Here is a 23,735-nt window from a genome sequence, read left to right as displayed (position 1 = left end):
GCCTGTAATCCCAGCTATTCGTGAGGCTGAGGCAGGAGAATTGCCTGAGCCCAGGAGACAGAGGTTGCGGTGAGCCGAGATCGCGCCATTGCACTTCAGCCTTGGTCACAAGAGCGAAACTCCATCTCAAAAAAAAAAAAAAGAAAAACTGGAACAGCTGTTTTGTGTATTTGTCCCACTCCTGTTTTTCCTACAGTTTATGCAAACTGCCTCCCATTATTAACTCACACTGGATTCTATGATTTGAAAATTGGCTTAAAACTGAATTTAGTATACTGTCACTAAATTGTTTTTTAACTTCTGACATTTTAAACATTTCTGATGTGCTTTCTTAGAATTCTGTATTAAGGGCCGGGTGCAGTGGCTCACGCCTGCAATCCCAGCACTTTGGGAGGCCGAGGCGGGTGGATCACGAGGTCAACAGATCGAGACCATCCTGGTCAACATGGTGAAACCCCGTCTCTACTAAAAATACAAAAAATTAGCTGGGCATGGTGGTGCGTGCCTGTAATCCCGGCTACTCGGGAGGCTGAGGCAGGACAATTGCCCGAACCCAGGAGGCGGAGGTTGCGGTGAGCCGAGGTCATGCCATTGCAGTCCAGCCTGGGTAACAAGAGTGAAACACCATCTCAAAAAAAAAAGAATTGTGTATTAAGGAAAAGATAACTTTTCTGACAGTTTAATAAGACTTCCCTACATTTATTTTAGAAGTATATTGAAAATTATTTTCTTTCCTTAAAAAAGTCAATTTCTGGCCAGTGCAGTGGCTCACACCTGTAATTCCAGCTATTTGGGAGGCCAAGATGGGCAGATCAAAAGGTCAGGAGTTGGAGACCAGCTTGGCCAAATGAAACCCCGTCTCTACTAAAAATACAAACATCAGCCGGGTGTGGTGGCACGTACCTCTGGTCCCAGCTATTTGGGAGGCCGAGGCAGAAGAATTGCTTGAACCTGGGAGGTGGTCGCAGTGAGCTGAGATTGTGTCACTGCACTCTAGCCTGAGTGACAGAGAGACTATGTATCAAAAAGAAAAAAAAAGTCAATTTCTAATGTCCTCAAAGCAAAGTCATAGAGGCCCTAATTAAATAGAAATTTTTTACTTTAGACACAATTCAGTGCATTATTTATTATGATCATGTCAAACTTTGCGAAATCATGAGATTCAGGCCTTTAACGGGTTGGTTAGGATTAAACCAGCTGAACCCTACTTTTGCATTTATTCAGAATCTGAAGCAAAACTGCCTGTGATACTAGAAAATGTGAATACCACAACTGTCTGCAGCTTGGACAAGTAACAAATGTAGCCACATCTGGGCCTTTAAATCCTGGGCCTCCTCACAGTAATCCAAACTCAGAGAGGAACTGGCTGGAACACTGAGGAGCTCCTGTGCGATGGAAAAATCAATGGGGAGTTCAAGTGCCCCTAGACATGAAGCGTAGAAAGAGGGGTCTGTCCTCGACCACCGAAAGTGCTAAATTATTGATACTGCCAAGTCCAGACAACTACTGTTGCTACTTCTTCAACTATCTTCCAAAACAGTTTAAAAATTTTCCTACTTACAAATCACCGTAGGTTTATAGTCTTAGAAATTTGTCATAATATATCAATTTGAATGTTACACCTAATATTTAAGATTTACGAAGTCAAATAACTGCAATGTGATAAAAACAGTAACACCCCCTTTTCAGAAATATGAACACTTTCAACTTATTAAACTATATTTTTATTGGAAATGAGTAAAGATGTGTAGTTCCAAACTGAAATTAGAATTCTCATGTATCACAAAACATGAAGAATAGTGGTGCTGAATCTGCCTTTTTTTTCCTTGTCTTAACTATACACTAGGCACTACTCTAAGTCTTCCTCCACTTAACTATACACTAGGCACTACTCTAAGTCTTTACAATCATAAAATTCACATAATTCTCAGAGCTACACTATGAAGGAGAACCCATAATATTTTACAGATGAGGCAACTGAGGCACGAAGAGGAACCTGCCCTGGGCAACACGGCTAGCACACTGGAAAACCAGGATTCAGAGCAGGTGGTCCAGCTAGAACCTTACACTGCTGCTTACTACTTGTTAACACTTCTTGCCCACAATGTAGGTGGCTTTAAAAGCATTTGGGAGAACTGTAAACTTTGTGACTGTTTAATACCTTTAAAAAAAAGGGGATTAAACAAAAAAGGTTTCCACTAAGTCCTGTAAAGATCAGGGGCCTCAGAGGTAAGGCACAGTGATTAGGTGATTACCCTTTTCAACTTTAATCTGTGAGGTTCTTTTTCAAGTGACATGCACCATGTACTGCTACAATGACTTAGTATAAATTTAACTTCATTTCAGTCAGCATTATGAGCTTAAAGTACAATTAAATCACTGCCTTAATGTGATCATTTATACGGGATGTATCATCAAATAATCCTTAAGTTCATTTAGTGATTTGTATATAACAAGAAAATATTAAAAGAAAGAATCTAAATAACTATTTTGGGGTACTTTTTTTCACGGGTTTGGCTTATTAGCATAAATAAAGTATATCATACATACAACATAAAATTATGTAAGTATATAAATTCATACACATATTTTGCTAGTGAGACTCATTTAGTATTTCCCAAATATTCTGGAGTCCATGTTATACTAACTTCCAAATTTTCTGAGATTCATCTTGGAGGTATCACTACTACCAGCTATATAGAACCTTAAATTCCAATTTCTCTTTTACTACTGCAAATTTCTCACAATGAGTGTGATAAAGAAGAAAAGTATGTTGGGTGGAAGTGGGGAGGAGCAGGAGAGAGGGAGGGAGATGTAGGAGCTGAGCTCTAAGTATTTCACTCATAAACACAGCAGGACCTGGACCACTACGACTACCAACCTATTTGGAATTTTATAACCCATATTTCTCAAGACCTATTCAGAATGCTCCCTAAAGATACTGTAGTCAGAAATTATTGGTCAGGTACCCAACACCAGAAAAGACTGAATTCTTCCGAAAACATAAAGAAAAACAACACAAAAAACAAGAACAACAAAAAACACAGACAGCTCTTCTTATGTTAAATCTGCTGCTCGAACAGACAGAGGTAAACCAGAAGGTTTCTCTTGTGGTTATTTCTAGATCTAGGATTTTATGAAGCATACATTGGGAAATTGCAAATCAAACCGTACAATGTTAGAACTGATCTAAACTCACCAATTTAATCATCTGTAAAACTGAATTCACAGGAGGTTAAGTTAAAACTAAACGTTTTGCACAGAAACACGTACCCATATTTATGTATTTTCCTACTAAATTATAAACCTGAGATTACTTGAATTTGTAATATTAGCAAGTAAAATGAGTACAGCACTGTTTTGAAGAGTGAAAATGGTCAGGTTGATTTACAGTAAGATAATCAAAAGAACTCTTAGTTTCTTCACTTTTCGCCTCTGAAATCAACCGGATCAACAAAGGAACAGCTTCTAAAGGGAATTTTCTTCTATTATCCCCAATAAGAGAAGTCACAGCCAAAGGCAGCAGACAAGAAATGATCTATTTTGAGAATGGTCTAACAATTCTCAGGGTTCCTTGCTATTCTCAAAAGAAAGAATATCAAAACGAAAAGGTACATGCCAACAAAAATACTTGTGTGTACAAAATGAACGTGCAAAAATCTGCACTGAGTTTTACCGGAAATCAATAAAGACAAAAATTAGAAAAGTTGAATGAAAAATTCTGTGATTATTGGGACTTCTGCCCAAATAGAATATTAGTTAAAATGCTCTAGGACACAGGGAGAATGCCCGTAAGGCATTACTTACAGCAGATATCAAGCAATCACAAAAGTGGAAATCAAGGCCCATTACTCATAGCGGACAGCCTGCATTACCCTCTCACAGATGCATCACTGGTGAGAGCTGACGAAGAAAAATGAAGGCTAAGAAGGAAAGGGAATAGTGCATCTTCTACATGTAATTTTCAGCAAACTTTGATGAGTTTCCTATCGTTTGCTTCCTTAAATTTCATTTAGAAAAATCATCTTGGTTAAGGCTGTTCAAGTGTGATTTTGCAACTAGCCTAATGTGGCCCCAAATTACCATGCCCAACATTTGTTATACCAAACACCTGATTAAATACCCTCAGGTTAAAGTGGATCAAGGTAACTTTGTGCTGATTCCATGAACGAGAACCTGTCAAACTGACAAACCGGTGTCTTCTCTGGCGGATACTGTCTCCTATCAGATGGGCTTCCTATTTTCTTAAAACTTGCTTCTTAACCCTGGCAGCCTCCTGTCAGTCTAGGTAACATCCTGGCTCCTAAAGCTAATACATTCTTATTTTCTGTTCCTCTAGTTTCTTTATAGATTATACTGTTGACCTCTGCTATTATTTGGCAGAAGTCATCTGAAAGCCATTCATAGTGACCCTGCCCCAAAATTACAAGTGCATTTCCTCAGAACCAACTTTACTTTCAAAAATATTTAATTCAGTTGCTCATGTTTTAAAACAGCTCATAAAAAAAAAAGTGCCACTTCTATGGTGCTGCTTCCCCCCCACCCCTCCACTTTGCCTATAATCAGAAAAAAAGATGAAAGGCAGGAAGTGGCTTAACTATCAAGACAGAGCTTGCCTTTGAAGATAGATAGCAAAATACTGCAGTTAAAAGTATATTTGCAATTGCAAAGTTATTCTTCCTGAACAAATTCCAAATACAGTATCTATCTTTGATTTTACAAAAGCATTTTCCTCACTGTTCATAGCTGACATTGATGGTTTAGTTAGGCACCCCATTCTCAACTATGGGAAAAATGTTCCCTGAAATTCAGTCATGTAAGTTTTCAACTTTTAGTTGTCAGGCTAGAAGCAGCTGCTTTTGCTCTGCCACTGCTGCTCCCTTGGATGTTTCTGCTTGTCATGGTGATGTAGGAACTTGCCATAGCAACAGCATCCATTTGACTACCTGGGAGTCCCTCTCAATCCCTCCTCTGGCATGTCAGAAGGTGCTGGAGAGCTCCTCAGCATCTCCTTGGACAGGGTCTATTATCTCAGAAACAAATATTGCAACTATGGGAAAAAAATCTGAAGACCTTAAACTGAAACATAGTTTAAATTTTATGTTTAAAAATGGGATCTATTTCTTAACGTTTCATATTTACTGCTATGGCGAAAGTCTAATGATAATATGCAGAATGAAGCAAGCTTATTTTAAAACAATAAAAATATCCCTGTCATCTCCACGGTTCATGCTAAACAATTAGAGAAGATAAATGGTACCACATTACAGCATTAAAAAAAAAAATTTCTTACCTGCAATAGGTATTGCTGAAGGGAATTTAGAAAGACAATTTTCCATCTGGGGTCTTTTAACGCAGGAAGGAAACAACAGATATTGACATAGTAAAATAACAGGAAGGTTTTTTTGATAACTTAATGTTCATTTAGTAGAGAACAACAGCAGGATCTAACTGAAGCCTAAGGAAGGTTTATAATTCTGGGTGAGAAGTTCCCATTACCACAATAGAATCTTTCTGGGTAAGAAAAAATAAAGCAGGTTTCATAGAAAAGAATTACTCTTTTAAAGTTAACACATGTGCAGGCACATGCATGCATACTTTCCACAAAGTGTAGAGCTGACAGATCCATAGATACAAACTGGAAAACTGCTAACAGCACTTGGACCGTAAAGCATTTCCTGCTCTCATAAAACAGAGTTTTGTATGAATGTGACCTCTAATGCCAAATCTAAGTTTTGGGACTCACCCATAAAGTCAATAGTTAGTGCATTCTTGACTGACAGCCTGATAGCTTAGCTTCTAAAAGGAGCATTAACCACTCTAGTGTGTGAACACACAGTGACTAAGAGCATCTGCAGCAAAGTTAAGAAAGTAGAATTAAAGAATGACAATTCAAACAAGCAATGTGTATACCATTGCATCTATCAGTATCAGGCAAGTGTGATCACAAATAAATCCTTAGAAGACCCTGAAGTTTTTCTTCTCTAGCAAAATAGCTATTTTCTTTTCCCTGAAAAAGAAAACTATGCTTCCCATCCTATCAAATGGCAGTGTTTTATGATACATCATGAACATACGAGGAAGTATCTATTTCTACAATAACATTCATGTACCATAATTCTAATGAAAAAGAAAACTGTTCAAGTATTTTTATGCCTAGCAAAAATGCTGGAAGGACAAACAACAAAATGTTCACAGTGGATGTGGAGTGGTGTATACACTGACTGGTAGCTATTTTTATCTCCATGCTTTTTGGTGTTATTCTCATTCAACATGTATTATTTTACAGACAAAAAAGAAAGTCAATAAGTTATTTTAAAATCAAATATTTTAAATGTGATTTAATGAAGGACAAAGTATCAGGCTTCTGAGGTATCAGATCAATATGCTACAGTGGAAAGTGATTTTTTCTTCCTGATCCTTTCTGTGACAATGTGACATCTTTTCACACTTGCTCAAAATTAACTGCTTCACCACATAATTACTACAACTGCAACAAATGGGCCTTTTTGTCTGTAATTCAATTACTGCAGGAGGTCTTATAGTTTCAGTATTCAGAAGTGAAGCATTTACTTGACTGCATACATGGAAATAAAACAGACTCTCAACATATCATATGTTAATTAAGAATGAATTTATTTTTAGTAGAGACAGGGTTTCACCATGTTGACCAGGATGGTCTCGATCTCTTGACCTTGTGATCCACCCGCCTCGGCCTCCCAAAGGGCTGGGATTACAGGCGTGAGCCACTGTGCTCTACTAAAAAAAAAAAAAAAAAATTAGCTGGGCACGGGGTGGCGCGTGCCTGTAGTCCCAGCTACTCAGTAGGCTGAGGCAGGAGAATTGCCTGAACCCAGGAGGTGGAGGTTGCGGTGAGCCGAGATCGCACCATTGCACTCCAGCCTGGGTAACAAGAGCGAAACTCCATCTCAAAAAAACAAAAAAAGAATGAATTTATAAATTCCATTGTTTGTTTATACTAGAGTCCTCCTAGCTTATTAGCCAATGTTATGGGATTAGCGGGAGAGCAGAAACATTGTTTCATGTCATTTCTGGGTAACTGAAGTGACTGCCCTATTATAATCAGGAGCCGGAGTTGGTTTGCTGGAGCAGGCCCCTGGGTCCCACAGTATTTTATTCACACAGCTATTGTCACATGACCACCTTCCATAGAGGGTTTACTGTTTGCAATTTGTCTTCTATACTTGATAGAAGCATATCTACTACAAAGAACAAATTCTTAGTGATGAATGAACAAGTGAACTGTCTTAGAAATAACCCAACTTGGGGAAAATGTCAGCGATATCTTAAGAAATCATAGTGAATCATCCATAACCTCAATCACACTGGGGAGGAAAACTATGAAATGTTCTTTCCATAAGAAAGGTTCCCAACAACTAAATCGTCTCTCCTTCCTCCAGCCTCGCTCACCCTACCCAGGTTCCTAACATCTTCAGGAATTTATTTTACGTCTGCTTTTAAAAAGAGTAACCAAATTAGTTTTATGTGAAGTACGCTTTTACACACTTGATTTTTACTAACTATAAACTGGCCTCTGGATTTCATTACCCTGCACTGTTATGAAGCACGTTGAATGTGTGTGATTTTATTTCAGGCTAGCTTTGTCAGTAGCTGCCGAAAATATGCTTTTGGTGCAACTTCTCCAGTGACCTAGACTGAATTTTATGGTCAGCAGGTGTAAGATTCTGGAAATTTGTATTTACAGCCCCCGTTGCTAGCTTTACTCTGACAGGGAGAAATAAAATTTACCCTCAGTTAAGCAACTGGGTAAAACTATCTACAAGGTAGTTCACCTTAATAAAGTAATAAGTGTGGAAATCTCCAGAATTTCTACAGGAAATTCTACCTTATTGTTTTGGTATATGGTATGCATCTTCAGAGTGCAAACTGCAGACACTCACAATTACTTCTCTGGTTAGGCTTAACTTACGGTAATAACCAGTAAACTAAAAATCAGCATTTCTCAGTGAGGAAGCTTTTGGCATCATGGCATAGTTCCTTACTAGGCAAGACTGTTTCACTTCCTGCTGAGTTAACATATATCTAGGCTCACTCCCTGCCTTTTGACCCCTACACCCAATCCCAGACTGTAGCATTTCCCCAAATAATGTCCCACAAATTTCTAAACACTCCCTGTGGAGTTGCGAGATCCCTAGTTGAGAATCACTGCCCTAATAAACCTACTACATAAATTTGAATTTAAAAAATAACTTAAGACTCCTTAAAAAAGACATTTCATAAGACTACATTAACTAAACCTTTCCCCCGCTATTTCAAGATACATACAAGACTAATCTACTGCATTCTTAAGGTGTCCTTGGTGGATTTAAATATTTTCTGCATGACCTCCAGTTGATAACAATCCTGATACCATAAAACTTCCATTAATATTTGTATATTTGTGTTGATTACTTATAAGCTATGCAAATTGGCTTAATTTTGTTAAAACAGGTTTCTAAAGCATTATGTATCAGCACTACCATCCCGAGGCTTCCACTATTCAGGTGTCATTTTGAAAAGCATTACAGGAAGGGAATGAACTCCCTCTGTGCTGGGCCACCACAATACACCATGAGGCACACTCCAAAAGCCAGTTAAAGACACAACTTCTCTAAGTTTAGGGCTTCCTGGTAAGCAGAGCAATGCAAAACTGGTAAGTCATTTCTAAAACATGAAGTGCAGTTCTAAAATGTTCAGAAGAGTAACAAAGATCTGATGTGTTTAATTAATGAAAGGTTACATGAAATTCTAAATCTGAACTTTTTTAAACTATAAGGACTTCATGATCACTCCCTGTGGACATTGAAACTTGAGTGTCTTCCGTAAGGCATGTGCAGCATGCCTTAACAGACCTGTCAACAGTCGAAGCTTTTAAAAACTGCTATAGCGAGACCAAGCAATTCAACTGAATTCACACACGGTCTCCTGTAAATATTACATAAATAGTGGTTTCTGACTGAAAACTCAGCCTCTTTCTGCTCCTCCCAACAAGTCACACTGTCAGATATGGGAAATCCTAATGCTTTCATAACTTTGGCTCTGTCGCCTCTTCAAGTCAATCAACAATCTCATTTTACTTGCAAACTACTTCACCCTTACTTGCTGCATGTCTACTACCGCTTGCACTCCTTGGCCTCCTCTGAGAAATACGGGGCTTCTGAAATCTTATTTGGATTTTGGAATATTTGCTTTGTAAAGAGGGATTCCTAAGATGTGATACACGAGTCCAACTCAGGAGTAGCTCTAGTTAAAACAAGGAAGCCAGAAGTGTTCATTTACACCATCTTTCAACTTTACTCTGTGAAGAGCTTTTCCAGACCTTCCTAAGAACCAAAAAGCACCGTGTGGCCAGTGAGGAAGGTTTGGCTTCTTTCTCCATCATCCAAAAATAGGGCTCACTTGTCAAGGTCTGACAGACTTCTGGCCACAGTAACAACACTTATGGGCTCAGCAGGAAGAATCTGAAATCCTGAATTACGTTTATACTGAGCACTTGTTCCTCCCAGCCTTCCCTGATCCCTGGGACTCAAACCCTACTTTCTTACTGAAGGTGTTCATTGCTGATAGATGTTCTGTTTTAAAATGCCAGTTCTGAGTCCTTCCAGGATGTCACAGGCTGGGCTGTCCTGATGAGACAACAAGGGTTAAGTAACATAATAAATTAATACTGATTTTAAAACATGGCATTGGGGAAGAGTGATTTTTAATGACTCTTCGTGAAGGAAATTTTAGGTACTATGACATCAAAATAAGAGGGGCTTTTTTAAAAAGCCTCCACAGCACAAGTTCAGAGGAAAGAGAACGCCTGGACCGTACTAATCCATTTCTGGTTTTGTTTGTTCATGTTATTTTTTTCCATTTTATAAAGAAACAATCCTAAAGCAAGTCAGCAAGCACTTTAACAGAATCCTGTTGTTTCTGGGATGGATCTTTTCAATGTTGCTAGCCATACACGATGCCCTTCTTGAAGAGCAGATATTTTATTTATCTATGTATGCCCAGAGCTATTGTTGTGCCTGGCATATATTAGGTGCTTAATAAATGTCCATTAGATCAATGCCTCTACTGCTGGGAAACCACACAGCTTCCACATTCAGCACAGCAGGACCTGGACAAGGCTGAGAAAATATGCAAGCCCGGAAAACTCCATGAGCCTGAATTTTGGGTAATATACATCAAATTTAACCATGACATGTAAATTTCATACTAGTTAAAAATTACATATCATCTATGTCAAAGTAAGATCCGCACTGTGTCAAACATAACTGTCATCTGTATCATCCAGATTACAGACTTTACAACTTGTGATCTCACATTCAGTAAGAAAGTCTGATGGCACTCATGCCATCCCAAGAGAATCACACACATCTTTGGCCTTTTTTTTTCACTGAGGTCCTTAAATATGGCTTTGAAAGAAATCCCAGACCATCCTGCTTAATTCTACTTGGTCTCTGCCTTGTACCTCATTTGATTTGACATAAAAGACAACTGTGAACTCTCTTTTTTCCTGAATTCGTAAACTTGCATCTACAAATTACTCAGTTATTGGCCAACTGTGTAATCTTGGGCAAGTAACCTAACCTCTCTGTGCCTTGGCATCCTCCTCTGTAAAAGGAGGAATAACAGTATCTGATATATTGTGATATACACATACACTGCTTGATAAGTGCACATGAAGGTTTGCTATCATCATCATAATTAATCATGGACTATAAACATTCTAATCAACTTGAAATAAACTACAAGTAACCACATTTGCTTTTTTTTTGAGAAAGGGTCTTGCCCTATTGCCTAGGCTTGACTGCAGTGGTACAAACATGGCTCACTGCTATAGCCTTGACCTCCAGGACTCAAGTGATCTTCCCACCTCAGCATCCAGAGTAGCTGAGACTACAGGCATGCCACACCCAGCTAATTTTTCAGATTTTTAGTAGAAGCGAGGTTTGACTGTGTTGCCTAGGCTTGTCTCAAACTTCTGGGCTCAAACAATCCTCCTGCCTTGGGTTGTCTCCCAAAGTGCTGGGATTACAGGCTTGAGCCACCATGCTAGGCCTATAACTTCTAACCATTAACCTCATGTAACCAAAAAAAGTAAAAAACTCATTCAACGTTATTAATTGAGAACCTATTATTAACCAGATGTTGTGCCAGGTTGACCTATGCTGCTTTAATTCATTGCTCTCATCAATAAATACTATTAGGTAAAGAAATACCTCTGCATGTCAAAAATCTGTGGGTAGAGAAAAAATGGGGGTGTGGGGCCAAAATATAAACAGCGGGAGCTTTCTTAAAATTTAACAATTTATAGTGACTAAGAATTCCATGAAAATGCCTTTATTGGCATAAAAAGGCACTCAAGTTAAGTGGGAACAAAGGTTGTATAGGATATAAGAGCCTGATTCATTTTTTAAAATAATATACATAATATGTTTATATATACATAATCCAAAAAAAACCTGAAAGAATGAACACTAAATTGTTTGACATTATCTCTCTATGATAAAATTTTTTTGTAATTCTGTTTGGTAGCTTTTTTAAATTTAAAATACAAATAATTCAAAAATCAAAAAAGAAGATACTGGGGTATACTGTATAGTTCCATAAACAATGAGCTTTTAAAATACTAATAAGCTAAGGAGATTAACCAAATTATTCATGAATTTGTATGCACTTGAGAATAAGATTGTTAGCTTATTAATATACATTTTTTCAACTTAGAAGTTAAAAATATCATTAGTGGGAAATGTCTTTAATATACCTAAGTTACTGAATATCATAGCCGAGTGTAGCTTAAACATTCTTGAAAAACTTTTAGTATTCAATAAGTTATATAAGATACGCAACACTATGATAAAACAGGCCTTGTAAGGCGGGCAAATCACGAGGTCAGGAGATCGACACCATCCTGGCCAACGTGGTAAAACTCTGTCTCTACGAAAAATACAAAAATTAGCTGAGTGTGGTGGTGCCTGCCTGTAATCCCAGCTACTCTGGAAGCTGAGGCAGGAGAATCACCTGAACCCAGGAGGCAGAGGCTGCAGCGAGCTGAGATCTCACCACTCACTCCCGCATGGTGACAGAGTAAGACTCGATCTCAAAACGAAAAAAAAGCTTTGTGTTAGATGATTTTGCCCACTTATAGGCTAATATAAGTGTTCTGAGCATGTGTAGGTAGGCTAAGTGATGATGTTTGGGAGGTTAGATGTATTAAATGCATTTTTGACAGGATATTTTCAACTATTTATAGTGAGTCTATCAGATTGTGCCCCCGTTATAAGTCAAAGAGCATCTGTATTTGAAAAATAAATTCAATACTAAAATTTTTCACAGGATCAATGTCACTGGTTCTTAGAAGTTTAACTTTAAGAGAACTTTGGAGCCATATCAAATATAATCTATATCTCTGCTATAAGCATGATGCTCTACCAAAGCAAAATACCAAAGCTTATTCTCTAACTAATGGATATTCCAGCAAGGGACTAATTTTCTATTCTTTTCATATTTTTACAAAATTAAGAATGTAAAATGGTTAGGAAAGCAAGTTTCCCAATGTTATTAATACAGGTTACCAATGTCATGCTATGTTTGAGAACACATCAGGAATGTTCTGGAAATGTTTCCTATGATGAGTGGGCAATATAACTAAATGACTGGATAAATTTTTTCACTTTAAGATTATCTCGAAGTATATATGAATCCATATATTCACGAACAACCAACCTTCAGAGAAAAAAACCCAAAAGCTTTCTGCTCTAATTACACCCTCTCGTCAAGAATGCTGCAGGATAATGCTAAACCCAATTACAAGATGCCATCTAGTGGATGTTTTAATAAAATGTGTCTGCTTGCTTACATTTAAATCTTGATGAAACGATTTTTTTTTTTTTTTTTTTTTTTTTGAAACGATCTTTTAAAAAGCATTCTGGGCCGGGCTTGGTGGCTCAGGCCTGTAATCCCAGCACTCTGGGAGGCGGAGTCGGGTGGATTACGAGGTCAAGAGATCGAGACTACTCTGGTCAACATGGTGAAACCCCGTCTCTACTAAAAATACAAAAAATTAGCTGGGCATGGTGGCGCGTGCCTGTAATCCCGGCTACTCAGGAGGCTGAGGCAGGAGAATTGCCTGAACCCAGGAGGCGGAGGTTGCGGTGAGCCGAGATCGCGCCATTGCACTCCAGCCTAGGTAACAAGAGTGAAACTCCGTCTCAAAAAAAAAAAAAAAAAAAACTATTCTGCATGAAAATAGGTGTCCCTTACCGCACTTCCTCACCAATTAGTGGTCTGAGCTGGTGGACAACATATTTTAAACACACACAACTCTGAATAGGTAATATTGATTTTAAATCTCAAGTTGAATATCTGCCACTACCACAAAGAATAAGGAACAGCCCAATTATCTCCTAAGTGGTCCAGGACCTGTAATGGTTGCATAACACAAGTTAGAAAGGAGATTCAATTTAACATGTTTTTATCATTCACTTCAGATGATGATAATAAAACATTTGCATCATTATATCAGGACAGTAATTACTGTTACTGCTGCCCTGTACTATATGAAAAGCAACTCACTTTTTCTACATAAGCTATGTCTGATATTTAGAAATCAGTATAGGGTTTCCAGCAAAGCTGTGAAAGTGGTGCCACATGCCTGCATGTGCTCAGCTGCAAAGGCCCTCTTTTACCATCACGGTGGCAGTAACACAGTCACGATCAATTAAAATGGAATTAATGAAATCAATTAATGTAGCATAAATAATCAGGCAAAATGGGAGACTGATAAAATATTTACATATAGTATTAATTTGTGATAATTTAGAAACAATTTGAAATTAGACTTAATCAGATGAAATCCATGTCTCCCTAAATTCCCTTAGTTATAGACTCATTGTTTTGTTTTGCTTCATCTTTGGAAGCAGATTCTACAATTTTTTTAAAAAAGCTTCTAATTTTATAGATATTTTCAGATTTCAACATTGTATAACAGAAACTGTCATTTATTTGGAGAGCACCCTACTGTCTGATAATAAAAAGTTTTTACATTAAAAGAGTTGTCTGCAGCTTGTCATAACTGGCTTACCTAGAAAAATTCTGCATTTGTCACTGCTATTTCTGGTGCCCTATTTGATTTATAGGATAATTTGTTTAAAGAGCTACTCTTCTAAAAATGAAGCCCTTCAATATAGAATTGATCGGGACTGCAAATCTAGCCCTTGGAGATCATCTTGTCACCCAATTTGCAGATGATGCAAACAAGACCCATAGGGGTTAAAGGTTAGTTCAAGTTCACCAAACCAATTACTGGCAGAGTTAAGATCTGGGTCTCTTGACCACAAAATCAGAACTCTTTCCACTATATCATACTGCCTTTTTATTCTTCCCCAAATAGTAATAGAATGTCTCCTTTAAAAGCATCTTAAGGTACTACAGTTTCATTTTTTATCTGAAAGGTCCATGCGGGAACTGCTGCCTAAGTGTATGAGATGCAAACAACACTGGGAGACCACAGAACAGACTCATCAGTTAACTGGAGTGGGGATCTGTGTTGTTCACTAAGAGGACACAAGGAGCTGCTTCTGCTTCCTATCAGCACAGTCCTTAAGCTAGTTGAGGCTGAGGGAGCACGATTTCCTCCACAGGTGCCTCAAAACATCATGGCCAATAAACAGAAGTTCACAAACTAACCCTCAGTATTACAGAAGAAAAGGTCCGATTTCCCTCAAAACTGCCATCTTTTGCCTCTCATCATCTCACAGAGGAAGTATAGATACACGACACTCTTTCAGCTCTGAGCCCATTCCATCTCCAGGGTCTGCAACTTTAATCTGGATCTTCCTATCACATTAATGGCAGTTGACACCATTTAACTTTTAAACTATAGTTATAATGTCCTTTTTGTTATTCTTCTGCAACTTCTTACTATTCATAAACCATATTCTGACATAATAACTGTACACGTAAGTGGAAGTCTGAAAACACGGACTCTGTAAGCAGGAGCATGACTTGGCTAAATCACCTAACCTCTCAATCTCAGGTTCCCTCTTTCGTGTCTGGAGGTGTCGGGCCCCTCCACTCTAAATTACTCTAAGGCTGTTATTTCTTAAAGACACTCTGCAACAAATTCAACACAACAGAAGTTACCAGGCCTTGCCCTAACACTACTTCTTAGCAAAGGCTTTAACAGAAGTCCGAGGAGTGTAGTGATAAGACCAAATCTAAAAGGAGTTCTTTGTAAGATCACATTTGAATTGCTTTTGAGAAAGTCTCTTTAGACGTCTTACTTTGGCTCCTCTTCTATACAAACTGCTGTGGGAGCCTAAGAAAAGCAGCTTTCAAACGTGCAAGTATACAGATTTGGTTCTGCTGCCGCCAGGCTGTAGTCGCTGCCAGGGGAAAGAAGTGAGTCAAAGCAATTCCTTACATCGCATGCCTCAATGTCTTCCCTTCACTTGGCAACAGCACACTGGGATCAGTCATCCAGCTAAATTTCCAGAGTCCCAAAGTCATTACTAGCGCAAGGGTTTCTAGTCTAAAACTTCCAGGGTTATGTAAAAGTTTAAAATCAATACAAAGGGGGTCTTTTAATGTTACTATTAAATGCCTAGAATAGTTTGTGAAAAATTAGAAGGGTAGTGAGACAATGACTTAGGAATTCTATAACGTGTGTGTCAGAACTTTCAGATATACCTTTCTGGCTTGAAAGGATTATGGTACTTATTAAGAATCAAGTAGAATCAAAAGGCAGTTTTTAGTATTAGTTACACAGTCAGAATTTCCCAAGATAGTTACATGTGAATGCCTCATTTTCAAGCTCTTCTGACACGTATTTCCAATTTTTAAGGGACTACAGATGATTTAGTGACACATTCTTTTCCCTTGAAAAATGTATCATCACAAGTATTATTAATGGTTTGGGTCAAATTATATCACATATAAGTTTCAATGCATTTTTTTTTCTAAAAAAGAGTAATTAACTTTACATTTTGTGGCCATACTACTCTGTAGAGAACAGTTCACATCTGTCTACCAACATAAATAAAATACTTGAAGACTGTCATGAGGACAGTGCCTCTTTTGTCAAACTGTTCTATGTGTGTTTTACATGAAATGAGACTTCCAAATGTAGAAAAGGTACCTGTTTATACAAGAAGACATGTATTTCTAACAAGTAGTCTTCTTAATTTTAAAAGTAGTTCTACATGTAGTATTTTATGGTAATTTTCAAGAGTTTAGTCAAGTGTTACCCAGAATAACAGAAATTTCTAAGAAAAAATTTGAAATGGGTCTTACTGTAATAATTATTTGTTGTCTCTAATAAAGAGAAATGTATAAGTGGAAACTTTATTGTAATGAGGCAAACTTTTTATCAGGATTATTTTCATTCTTTGACAGTCTTAGAATTTTAACTTTTGCCTATGCTCTGAAGTTTTTGGGGGAACTATACAATGGTTAAAAAGGAAACAAACAATATGCTTCATGTGAAGCTTTTGGGGGGTAGGCAGGTAGGTACAGAAGCCAAATTAAAAAAATGTCGATTAAAGCTTTATTAGAAACAGATTTTAAATGGCCATTTTATCAGAAGTTGTTGAGCCTCTATTGGCATAATAGGAAAACTCAATACCATACCCCAAGAAGAACTCTTTGCCCTAATCAAACAAATCTAATTGTCATTACATCCCATATAAGGTTTTGCATCTCCTTAGAGAAAGGAATGTTTTCTCTAACACTTGTTCTCGTTTCTTCATTATCAAAAGTTTGTTAATGTGAAACTCTTATTAATAACTCCTGTTAACCTCATCTAACTTGATTTAGGAATAATCTGCTACTTATTTTGAACTCCCACTTTACTCTTCATTTAAAATCACTAAATTATACAAGTTAGAATATACTTCAGAGATTATCCAATTTAACTCCCTCATTGAAAGAAAAGAAAATTCAGGCCAAAATTAAGAAATTTGCTCAGAACCCCTTCAAGATGAAAGAGCTGGGGCTAGGACAAAGCCATCCATGGGGTTAATTTTTCATTTTCATTTATCACTGAAGAAGACTAACAATTCTGAAGCCAACCAAAGTTTAATTATTTTAAAATGAATTGTGATACTCTTCACAAAGGATAAAGATTTTACATCATTAACATGACCAACAGTCATTCCACATTCCAAGTCAATATAGGGAGCACCCAAGGCTATGCCAGGCCCTTTGAAAACAAAAGGCTAAACAATATATGAGAAGTAAAAATTTATCATAAGATCCCGATATTTCAGCACACTGTACTCCAATGGACTCTACCACTTAATAAAAATATACCCTAGTTGGATACTCTTCCTCTATTCTGGTTGCTTTCTTTTACCATTCCCTGCTTCAGCCTCTAAATAATTCATACCTTATACTGAGATGTTATCTTGAGGAACTAGCAATTGTACAACACAGCTTCAAAAATACACACTTTCTACCTGAACTACAAAATGTTTTCAACACAGGCTCTTTCATGAAATGCCATATTCAACTTATGCTTGAAAACTGCAGTCATATTATCCTAGATCCCTTTTAACTCAAAATATCACTTTGTATCACAGGGTTATCACATAGCCAGGACCTTTCTCCTAATCGGTCAAATCCTCTCAAGACTTACTTGGTAGATTGTGTTTTGAAGATAAGAACAGTATCTTTCTCAAATAACCTGCACTAAGAGTTATATATGAATATGTGAAATAACTAAACAATAGCTATTTTACACTTGGGGAGCTAAGGTGAAGAGATACTTAAGGTCTCATACAAGTGACTCTAAGACATCTGCTCTAATTCTCAATGTAGGAGTCCAGACATAAGGCGATGCCTCATTAGAAACTTATCAAAAAGAAGGCATCATTTCCAATTTGCCTCCAAGTTTCAAATAAAATACACCACGTGCGAATATTGTAACTTCAAAATTTCATTTTATCACTGGTTAAAATTTGGTGTTTAGGACTTTTCTAACCAATGTTCATCTTTCTGTAGTTGAGATAAAGAATCACAAGCAGATACTTAGAAAATGTAAGATTTTTCAAGAAGGATCTCAGAAAATAGAATCTTAAAACTACTCTTCATTTGTGTGGTCGTTATTCTTGTCGCACACTATTCCATTATGAATATTTAGTTATGTCAGAGACTCAACAACACTCTTTTGCTCCCTACATATTTACAGCAATGGTCTCTGAAGGAGGCAATGAATCTGCAGTGCTATATGGATCTAATAAAATGTGTGTACTCTTTCATTCTGCTGCTCTCCATTTTACAATTCTGAAAAGTCTTTCTTGGGATATGTCTCTCCATATGTTTCTGGCCTTGTCCATTGAGATGACTTCTTCAGTGAACTGAAGCATTCACTTTCTTTCACCAGGTAATACACACACATCAAATTATGATTTTTTTCCTCAGCTTGTGAATAACATTGAGATGTACCCCTTGTTAGGTCAATCTTGAAATGAAGATTCAAAGTTTTCCTCAGAGGATCAGAAAAATAATTCAAAAGAAATACTGAGCTCTATCACTTAAGCTCTCTTCATAGTCTCAATGGTGTTTAGGCTAAAATCTCTCCAAATTTTAAGATAAAAATATACTACATGTGGATTTCAAAACTTCAAGTTACAGACAGAAGCTCTTATTACAGCAGCCAAAATCTAATCTGAATGCTTATTTTGATTTCTTTGCACTACCCCAAATCAAATAACTTTTGTTGGGCAACTGCAGACACTCGGCTGAGTCAATGAACATATTTAAGACAGCTGCTTCTTGTTTGTGAACCCAAAACTATTTTTACTGGAGGAAGTGCAGGTTATACAATGAAAAAAATAAATAAAAAATATGTTCAACAGAAAGGATCCATTTAACATGTTTAAGGATGAAACAGCAATCTGATCTATGTAAATCTCAGAACACGACTAACAGATACTCCTCAACTAGCCACCACATTTTTTGAAAAATTGTTTTTAGAAAAAAGTGACCAATTATAAAAAGCTAACATCAATCAAAACAAACAAACACCAAGCACCCAGAAAGTCTTGTGCAGGGAGCGCAGAGGTGGTGATTGGTTGGTGTTGATAGGGGCAATGAATTGGGTCTGAGTACCTGCCTCTTCAAACATCTGTTTTTAAAAATAACTATTATTCATTAAAGGGATCATCTCATTAAAACGTATGCTTCCCTCTAGTATTTCTTATTAAACCAATCAAGTGTATTAAATGTTTATATTTATAACACAAATACAAAACTTAAAAGTTAGAAAACCAGAAAGCTCTCAATGAATGAAGTAACCAAAAAATCTCCTTTCCTAAATATTCCTGTTATTCCAAAATTTTTATTTTTTTTTAATTTTTATATTTCTTAATTGACATGTAACAGCTATATATATTTATGGTATTCATATTTCAGTACATATGATGTATAGATCAGATCAGCGTAATTATTGCATATCCGTCATTCCAAACATTTATCACTTCTTCCTGTTGGGAACACTCCGTATCTTCCTTCTAGCTACTCGAAACTATATATTATTGTTAACTACAGTCATTCTAGAGTGGTATGACACTAGAACTTATTCCTGCTATTTAGCTGTCATTTTATATCCTTTAACAAACCTCATCTTTATTCTTAAAAATTAAGACATTAGTTTCATTTCTTAATATATTAAAATTACTATCTGGTAGAAAATATAGCCTTACTGTATGCTGTAAATTGATATTAATAAAATATATTAATGACCTATTTTGTTAACTGATATTTTTCTCTGAATTTCAAGTTCATTTCCTCAAATATTGTGATTAAGAAATAGTTAAATCTAATTAGCTATATCTAATGCATAGCATCTGATTCAAACTCAGGTGTACTAATGTACATGAAAGAATGTATATAAGAATATATGTGAATATAACCCTGATTTGGATGAATTTCATAATTCCTAATAAGGTAATATATTTCAAATAAGAACTAAAAAGTTATCTGTTTTCCATTTCCATGCTCATGAGTCAGAACAGGGGTGTTAAAAGGCTTAGCAACTTGGTAGTCAGGCCTGACTAAGAATTGTGACCACAAGCCGCTACCTAAGGACTTCTGTTCATTAATCTGTAAAAGTAGACTAGCACCTACTTCATAGGATAATGACAATGGAAACAGATAACAAATGTGAAAAAATCCCTTTTAGAGTACCTCATATATGCTGCCTTGCATGTACATTGTTAAAAATGCGTATTTCCTTCCCTCTTCAACCCCTGTGGCACCACTTCAACCCAAGGGGTAAGTATAGCAGTTCCTAAGTGATACTCTCCATTCCAATTAATCTCTATCAGATTTACTTAGAATCATGCTTGGAGCTTTCCACTTCCCAAACTCAAACCCTTCGGTGGCTCTTTACAGTCTACTCCTAGACTTTAATTCCTTAGACTAGTATTCTGCATCTTTTTGATGTCCCTTCCCATCTCACTCCCTGCCCACACATTCAAAACATGGCCTCAAATTTCCTTTGCCTTTTACTATATCCCAGAAGATGCATTCAAGGCCCAGCTCCCTGCAATTGAGTGCTTTTATGCTTCTTATCATCTGTCCAGAGATCCCTTATTTAAAACCGTCCTTCTCTCTTTCTCTCAAGGCAAGTCACATATGATCCTAGGCAAAATAACATCTCCTCCCTCTAAGTTCTTAATTCTACAGCATGAGCCATAAACTGCCTTGTGACACTATTCTGTTATTATCTCAAATAATAATTTATTTTAAAGCTGTGACTCAGCCTTTTACTGTACCTGTACTTTAGAAACATTCACTTGACCATCCTCATCACCACCACCTAGCCTCTTAATTATAGGCAGGAAGTCTTCAAGTTCCCATTGAAGATCGTAGATTTAAATCTCTGAAGTTAACCTTGTCTATGATTCATCCTTTCTATAACTTTAACCTCTGAATATAGGAGGGGGATGGGAAAAAGTAGGGGTCCGTTATTTGTCTTTGAAATAGCCACAAAAGCGTAAATCAAGAAAAAGGAGAACGCAGTCCCATCATGATTTTGTCAGCCAAAGTAAGTGCAAAAAATAAGAGCCAGAACCTCTATGTGCAAACTGTCTTGGAAGCCATTTAAATGCAAATAATTTCAAACAAATCAACAAAAGTCTCCGGCACATTTTTTAAAGAGTGAAAGAAAAGAAAACATACTCAAATCAATCCTTGATTAAGCTCCAATGAGTGCAGAAAAAAGGCTTTCTCCATGAGCTTTAATTCTGAAGGAACAGCTGACTGGATGACTCCATTCAGTGAAAATCAGACCCACTCCTGCCTTGGCACTGAGCTCTACTAGTTCTCCGACTCAGAGTTCCAGAGCACAGACTTTCCTAGGTCCAGAGTGGTTCTTCACAGCTTGCTGGGTACTAAGGGATGAAAATGCAAGCCCCATGATCACTGGGCTCACAGAAATAACACCGCTGTCAACCTGCCAAAACATCCCTAGGTGATGTGTAGGGGCGAAGTAACAGGGAATAACTATAAATGGATGAAAACAGCAGCCAAGAATCCTCTAAGCTCAAAACACACCTTAACTTAAGGGTAATAATGTCATCATTCAAATGAGACACAGTGCTTGCCTGGCACAGGGAAAAAGAGTGGCATCCACTAGCTGAGCACAAGAGATGTACAGATTCCAAGTATGATTTGCTGGGAGAAAACAGTTTGGCATGTACATAGAAGGCCATATTCAGTAATCTTCATCACCACAATATGTAGATGAGCTTCCTAGAAGGGTCCCAATTACTCAAAACAAGTATCAGTATTAAAGTACAGCTGCTCTACTTTCTGTTCCATTGTTTTTAGAAAAACAATCAGCGATTTATTTTTCAGATTTAATAAAACCCAATCAGGCTTTTGGAAATGTGAATTTTTATAGCTAAGATAAATAAATGGCAATATACTAGAAAATATTCAACACAACAGATTCATTACGTACCTCTTTTCATCAAAATTACATCCATTTGAACATTTTACTTTTTTATTTTCAAATATAAATTACAAGACAAAATGAATATTGTTATTCAAGCAACACCTAAATCTGAATGAAACTATTCAAAGTTATTTTAATAAAATACTTCCTAATATAGATAAATCTATTTTTAGAGTACTTGAGTAAAGCTCAACATTGAGCTTAATTTTATATTTATTACCAACATCACTGAATAATACATATAAGAATAAAAAATACATAGTTCAAAATTTATTCTTAGTTTAGCATTTATAAAACCTTTTCCAAATTAAGCAGCCCCATCCAGTACAGAATCTGTCATAAATGCATTTTCTAGAAGCCTCAGAAAGAATATTTTATATCACATATTTACATATTTATAAATGTTTCTACTGTATTTAAGGATGGCCCAAACTTATTTCATCAATAATATAGTTTATTTTTAATATTTGTTACAACTTAAATAATTAGAGAATATATGGCTTTCAGAAGACAAGACATTAAAGTAAAATAAGAATACTAAATGAGTGTTGCAGGTTTTATGAAGCACTTTTGAGCCTATCTAAATTAATAAAAGACCAAGTGAATTAATACTACAAAAGAAACTCTTATCACTGATAATTTAAAATATTAATGTGAATACTTAACAGGTCAAGCCTTTTACATTAATCAAACACACATTATAATAATGGTTAGAATGAACATTCTCCTATCAGTGAAGTTTTCATGTCAGGTAATTTCTCCCACTTTTTTTCCTGATAAGCATAAGAGAATTTTTCTCTCCTTGAATTCCTGAGGAACAAAAAGTCATCATCTGTTTTTCCTGAGATAGGGTGGTATTAACTGCTTCTCTGGAGAATGGAACATTCGGCATACTGTTTCCTTAAGAGTTCTGTCAAGCAAGCAGTTAGGAGGGGTGAATTCTCAGACAGTCTGGCTTCTTGTTCCTCATGGCTGTACAGCCCAGTGAATCTTGGGTATTTTACGTGTATGGAGGCTGGAGGTAGGAGGTTAACAACTAGGCTTTCAATAATAAATAATTTGACATTTTAAAAACTCACAATTTTTAAACTTAAAATTTGATTTAGAATTCAGTTAGTGTTATTAAAAATAAATCTTTCATTGAAGAAGTTTCCCCTTTTCCTCATTTTTTAGTTGTAAAATTTTTCTTCGGCCTTCTCATCTTACACTAACAGTTGCAAGACTTATACGGAATCTTTACAAACCAGATCTATAATATCACAAGGAGCATAAAGTGTCCATTGGCTAAGCACGACAGAAATGTACACATTCTGTATCCCTGAATAAAGGTCAGGAAGAGTCTATACTTGACCTTGGTTAAAGACCAAATACATAGCTTTCTGGCCAGGACCCTCATGAGTGACTGGGCAGTGGTTACAATTGACAGAGAATTAAAAGGAAGTTGGTTCCCCTTCCCATTGTAGCTTGATCGCTCGCACCTTTTTTTCTTTGGTGTAGAGTTCAAAAGTACTCACAAGATGAATCCAGGACCAGTAACACATTTAGGATATATCAGTCACGTGATAATCTGGAGTCAAGTAACTCCTTGGAAGTGGTTTAGCGATTCCCTCCATTGGTCACGGAAGACTGAATGAAGGTAGCAAGGAAAGAAGTTAGGCTCTCGCTCACCAGTCACCTTGGGCTGAGGTGTCCCTAGAACCACAACAGAAAGGAAGAAACAACTTGCCTCCAGCACCAGATGCAAAGAGACCCACCGACT

At 36.8% G+C, this 23,735-nt stretch overlaps 1 protein-coding gene across 3 annotated transcripts in view; it reads right to left on the bottom strand.

Moving 5' to 3' along the window:
* Positions 1-23,735, bottom strand: part of BBX (BBX high mobility group box domain containing) — a 166,723-nt gene that overhangs the window by 123,081 nt on the left and 19,907 nt on the right. Inside the window, exon 2 of one of the 3 annotated variants that reach the window (XM_035274366.3) lies at positions 9,559-9,647. The exons of 1 other annotated variant lie outside the window; for it this stretch is intronic. In XM_035274366.3, coding sequence (XP_035130257.2) covers positions 9,559-9,579 — 21 coding nt within the window. In that variant the 5' untranslated portion in view covers positions 9,580-9,647. The remainder of the gene's footprint in view (positions 1-9,558; positions 9,648-23,735) is intronic. One more of the 3 variants, XM_078352267.1, reaches the window with a different exon arrangement.

Source organism: Callithrix jacchus, chromosome 15 (genome assembly GCF_049354715.1).
Source record: "Callithrix jacchus isolate 240 chromosome 15, calJac240_pri, whole genome shotgun sequence".
NCBI lineage: Eukaryota > Metazoa > Chordata > Mammalia > Primates > Cebidae > Callithrix > Callithrix jacchus.
Note: the sequence above shows the minus strand (reverse complement) of the source record. Positions and strands in the feature narration are given on the sequence as shown.